This window comes from Gadus morhua, chromosome 7 (assembly GCF_902167405.1).
Source record: "Gadus morhua chromosome 7, gadMor3.0, whole genome shotgun sequence".
In the NCBI taxonomy this organism is placed as follows: Eukaryota; Metazoa; Chordata; class Actinopteri; order Gadiformes; family Gadidae; genus Gadus; species Gadus morhua.
The window spans coordinates 12,599,793-12,605,923 of NC_044054.1; the positions used below are offsets into that span (position 1 = coordinate 12,599,793).

Below are 6,131 nucleotides of genomic sequence, written 5' to 3' on the forward strand. Positions count from 1 at the left end.
TAATGTCTTTCATAAATCCAAAAAGATATCCAGTATCCTAGGCTTTTTGGTGGGCTATTTTACAACAAATTCTATTACATTTAAACTATTTAAATGTGTTATTTCTTACATGTTTACTACGATAGGGAAACCCAGCCTACAGTGTGATGTTTAGCAGTCATTGGCCACAAGTTGTCACTCCAGGACACTCTGGGTGTCTACCGTGATAACAGAGCTGCCCTAACAGTCACAGATTAGAGTGGATGTGGACCAGAACAGCGTGTGTTCAGTTTGACGAGGCTGCAGGAGCATGCTGACACCGGGAGGCCGCGCTTCTAAAGAGTCTTATTGTGCGATGCCTGCTGCTCGAGTCCAATCCATGTCATCGTTGTTTTTTTTAATCGCAAGCTATTTCTCACTCGCCGTTTAACAACACGAACAACAGACATGACTGAGATCCCGCGGCAACAATTGCTCGAAATCGACCCGGACTTTGAACCGCTCTCTCGTCCCCGGTCATGCACCTGGCCCCTGCCCCGTCCGGAGGTCATCGAACCAGGGGGATCCTCCAACACCTCTTCCCCGGATCCGTCGGTGAAACAAGAACCCGGGGGGAGGAACGCGGACTTCATCGGTAACCTCGCTCTGCTGGAGGAGACCGATGACTTTGAAGATGAGCAACAACCTCCCAACCAGAGTGTGTGCAGCGAGTTTCACACTCTTGAAAACTCGGCGGCGGCTCACGTGCACCCTGCAGGGCGGCAACATCAGACACATCAGAGTCACCGCGCGGGGCTCCAGCCGCCCCGTCCACAGGTGGCCGGGCTCGCGCCTCCCTCCTCAAGCTGTCCCTCCATCAGCTCCTCGTCTCTCGCGCAGCGGAAGAGCAGCTCGTCCCGCCGCAATGCTTGGGGGAACATGTCCTACGCCGACCTGATCACAAAGGCGATCGATAGCTCGCCCGACAAGCGTCTCACCCTGGCTCAGATTTACGACTGGATGGTCAAGAGTGTGCCCTATTTTAAGGATAAAGGAGACAGCAATAGCTCTGCAGGCTGGAAGGTGAGTGTCACTGAGTTTTGCGGAACCTTATGACTCCACGGAGGTGTTGGTCTTATTATTGACCCAGCATAGTTGTGTATAGTCGTCTGACTGGGATCTGTGTAGAGATGCTCATCTACCATTCAAACAACTCGTCATACTGCAAAGATATTAGGCTCTCGAAGGTAGGCTACTGTAAGGTTTTAGTCTCTTTCACTAAAGGAAATTATAGTTTTCATAATGGGGCTGTCTGCGTGTGTGTGCGTGCGTGCGTGTTCCTGTGTGTGTGTGTGTGTGTGTGTGTGTGTGTGTGTGTGTGTGTGTGTGTGTGTGTGTGTGTGTGTGTGTGTGTGTGTGTGTGTGTGTGTGTGTGTGTGTGTGTGTGAGAAAAAGGCCATTCATCACATTGACCCAGAGGCCCTCAAGCGACATCTGATGGTTTATGTACTAAACACAACAGTGTCTCCCCAGCCTCAGAACTGGCTGTTGCGTTTTGACGTGTTGTCTTGTAGACTCTCCCAAGCTCAGCCGTCTCTTTAGGCTATATGGAGGATAAGAAAATAACGTCTTTAACCATCACAAATGTCCAGTCCTTTGTTGAGTTTATCAAACCTTTCGACGCAGAATGGAAACAGGTTGATTTCGGTGTGGATTGAAAGGAGGTGGGATCAATTGTAAAGTTTTCTTTTTGTTAGTAAGGATCTTAAACTAGGAGCTGGAAGATTCAACAATGAGTTTAATATTTTAAAAAAAGTGTTTAAAACATTTGTATTACTTATATCTGTTACTTTATTTACTTAATTAATTATTTTCTGTTTTTGTCATATGCTTATTATCATAATCTTTTAGTTAGTTTATTAATGAATTCTTCCTCCTACTCATATGATCAGAGAATATAGTCCCCTATATATTTCCGAGCCTGATTATTTCTAATCGCCGTGCGTCTAAAAGCAACATTGTGGTATCAAGGAACAGAGAGAGCCATGCGCTCCTAGCTAGGGTTAATAGGGTTCTGTGTCTATACTACATTTATATATATATATATATATATATCTCCTATTTTCATAAATACACATGCAATAGTTATTTATGTTGAAAAGAATGTGACCCCCCCCCCCTCTTCTCACACTTTCCTCCCCCTCCTCCTCCCCCCCCTCCTCCTCCCCTCCTCCCCTTTCATACTTCTACAATCCACTGTGAATGGAACGTTCGCTGCTCCCATGACAATAACAGGAGGTGACATTAAATTCCTCCAATCAGTGTGTGTGTGTTTGGCAGCAGTGGTGGTGGGGAATGGGGGAGGAGGGGAGAGGGGTGGGGAGGAGGAGATGTGAAGGAGCAGGGGGGCAGCACAGCCATGATGCTGAGGAACCGCGTCACACATCCTCCATTCCCAAACCGTGCGTTGCTATCTCCCTGTTCCTGTCTTCTAGAATTTCCGCCCCGGATACCTCAGACTAGTATGTGTGTGTGTGTGTGTTGGGAAGGGGGGGGGGGGGGGGGGGCAGAAGGAGGAGGTGTTTCTTTTGGAGGTAGGGGCCGATGGGGGCGCTTCCCTTTATCCTCTGCAAACATTCCCTTTCATGCCGAATGGCTACCTTTATGTTTTGGGTTTCTTCTTTTCTCTCGTCTTTAAAGATTCGCTTCTGGGGTTTTGGGTCTAGTCGCAATACCCTGTTCACCACCAGACAGCACATCATACATAACATTTTCTTAACTGGGAAGAACACTCCTTAAAGCGCTTATTAAAGCAGTTCGACATACTTTTACTATTTACTATTTTGTCATTTTTCAGATCTATTTTTCCTAAGCAACTTTTAGTTAAGCAACATGTCACTACACATTAGGCAGCAGGTAGGGGTTAGGGCATCGTGCTCAAGGATGTGGATATTGGGGTTCGAACCATCAACCTTTTGGCTGGAACCCTCCATGATTACTAGACTATCCCTGTTCCAGTCAGTGGGATACTTAGCTTATATAAGAAATAAGAATAGCTGTTGGGGATTCCACATTTTGTGGCCTCTACGACAGCTACAGACTATGAAGACTTAACAACCACACTCAATATACTCTTTCTGCACATAAAATGTGCTGAGCAAATCAAAATCGTCCTCAGTTCAAAACATAAGGGGTTGCGGAGGCATCATGTCTACCAGTGGGTTCAAGTCTGGCGGTCGACTGTATCGACCTGCTCTGGTCGAATCTAACCCCTTGCTTTAGGATGCAACACACAAGACAAGGTATTAAAGAGAATAAACCTACAGTCCAGCAGTGTGTCAAACCTGGTGCCCATGAGGTTGACTCCCAGATCGGTGGGCCTTGGCACGGCTTGTTATTAAGTATTTTTACCCTTTCCTGTCCCCCTACAATGAGCTATGATGCATTTCCTGCCCGCTGGATGGAAACAGCGGCATGCGCTAACATTCCCGCCCGGAAAAACACCAAGGGGTCATGGCTGGAAAAATAAAATAAAATAAAGGAGGTCAAGAGGGTTCACCGCAGGGGGCTAGGGGGGGGGGGGGGGGAGGGGTTGCCAGAAACCAGCTCCATTCTCCACCTCTGTCTGTCACCACACCGTCACCACAACGTACACTGTGGCCAGCGTCGTGAGCCACCATCTCTTGGGTCTATACATGAAGTGACGAAAGTTGCTGACGGGTGTGTGTGTGTGTGTGTGTGTGTGTGTGTGTGTGTGTGTGTGTGTGTGTGTGTGTGTGTGTGTGTGTGTGTGCTTGTGTGTATGTTTGTGTTACTATGTTTGTGTGTGTGTGTATGTTTGTGTGTGTATAGATGTGTGTGTCTGTGTGTCTATATATATGTGTGTGTGGGTGTGCGCGTGTGTGTATATGTTTGTATATGTGTTTGTGTGTGTATATCTGTGTGTGTATATATGTGCGTGTCTGCGTGTCTATATATATGGGTGTGGCTGTGCGTGTGTGTGTGCGTGTGTGTTTGTGTATATATGTGCGTGTCTGCGTATCTATATATGGGTGTGTGTGTGAGTGTGTGTGTGTGAATATATATGTGTGTGTGTGTGTGTGTGTGTGTGTGTGTGTGTGTGTGTGTGTGTGTGTGTGTGTGTGTGTGTGTGTGTGTGTGTGTGTTTTCTAAACTGTGATAACATTACTCCACCCTGAGGCTGGAGGTGAGGAGGTGCCGCAGGCGCCACACTCCCTCTCCTCCAGTCCGCCCGCACCCCTGTGCCCCGTGAACACCCCCGGGTCTACATTATGGCCTGCTACCAAAAATATGTGTTGCAGCAGCAGCAGCAGCAGCTCTCAGTGTTTATAAAGCCGGGCCCTGCCCAGTGGGGAGCCCCGGGCCCCTGGGGGATAACTGCAGGGCCGCAGGGTTCGTTCAGACGCAGAACGCCCAACGCCTAACTGGAAAATAGTGTGTTGTTGTTGTCTTTCACTGGGCTGTGACCCCACACAGGAAGCACCGTCCCCTGGGATGTTTGTGTTTAAAACTGGGACCCAACCTGGCTATGGAGACATCTTACCACAAACTGAAAGAGATATATACTGTACACGTTAAGTGGAGGGTTGTGTTAGGGAAGATTGATTTAGCAGGGACAGAACACATCAATCAGCTCAATTATACATATATATATATACAGTGTATATATAAATATATATATATATACTGTATATATATCTATATATATATACTGTATATTTCTGTTAGAAATACAGTAGGGTGCAGCAAAGGCGTAGGTCTTTATTTAATACCATATTGGTTCATTATGTTTGGCCTGTTGCTTGATTAGAGAGGAGGTGTGGATGCCAGGGAGGGCCGGGTTCCTCAGCTGACTGGTGTCGTGGCTGTAGAGGGGCCCCTGCAGAGAGGCCCTGGGGCCTACTGGCTGGCCCTCTCTCTCTTTCTCTGAGGTCAGTCCACTGTCGTCAGAGTATTGTCTGATTGTGAGTGGAATGTGGGCCATGTTATGTGAACCCTGGTGCTCTGGTCTGCACAGGTCACACAGTCTATCCCTCTATCGTGTCCACACGCACACGCACACACACACACATGCACACATGCACACACAGCCCTAGTTAGAGTTGTGTCAATTATTAGCAGCAAGGGAGCACTAAGAGAGAGGGCGGGGGAGATGTTACGTGATATGGGGAGAGAGAGAGAGAGAGAGAGAGAGAGAGAGAGAGAGAGAGAGAGAGAGAGAGAGAGAGAGAGAGAGAGAGAGAGAGAGAGAGAGAGAGAGAGAGAGAGAGAGAGAGAGAGAGAGAGAGAGGTTGGTAAGGCAAAGCAAAATGAACAGAATCCATGTTAATCCGAGTTAATCTTTCTTTTAACTGAATGAGTTGTGCAAAGAATTCTACTACATTTTCCCAGATTAGCCTCCGAATGACTACAGAGTCAGACCGAGGGTTAGGGTTCCCCTTGGAGCGGGCAGACTTTCTAGGTTGGGGACGTAGAGTGCAGGTGAAGGAAGGATACTCACATTCGATTTTTTTAATTTCAATTTACTGCACCGTGACATTTGTGAACAATATCATCAGTAAGCAGAGGTCTTTCCTCACAGTCACCAAACACACCTCATTTGTCTCTGCCAGCGTGCTTCCTGGGCCAGGGGTTCGAAGGATGTAACCGTGCACAGGAAGAGACAACCAGGAAGTGGTTGTCGCTCCCTTTGCTCTGTGTTCTCTGCAGCGTGTTCCTGAAACTAGTGATGACTTCGAAAAACCAAATGTCACCCTTTACCTAAATGTAACCGTGGTTCCCCTGTCGGGTTTTGTTACGTGGCACTCCCCCTGTCTATAAATGATGATGGCTGACCTAGCACGTCATTCCCATTCTGAAGGTTAACAGTACATTTTTCAAAGGGAATTTTCCATTATATTTATTCTTTTGGTTTTGACGCTTTTATCTGAAGCGACTTACCCTTCTGAAAGCTTCATCCGCCCGCACAAATTAGCTTTTCTTCAGAAGAATATCTGGGTAACGAAACAGGAAACAAGGCGCGACTCTGCTCTTTCAAGTTTATGGTGTACCGCCCAGAGCTCTTTGCGGTCTCCCCCCAGAAGCTCTGCTGTAACACAGTAGGAATGCTGGCTCCCAGACTAACCTGATACTAATGTTGTAACCGTTGACAA

General features: G+C 47.3%; 1 protein-coding gene across 1 annotated transcript in view; it reads left to right on the forward strand.

Moving 5' to 3' along the window:
- The first annotated feature begins 61 nt into the window (after positions 1–61).
- LOC115547020 (forkhead box protein O1-A) overlaps positions 62–6,131 on the forward strand; it is a 14,237-nt gene continuing 8,167 nt past the window's right edge. The window contains exon 1 of the mRNA XM_030360924.1: positions 62–1,041. Within this exon, the coding sequence (XP_030216784.1) occupies positions 427–1,041 (615 nt within the window). The 5' untranslated portion in view covers positions 62–426. The remainder of the gene's footprint in view (positions 1,042–6,131) is intronic.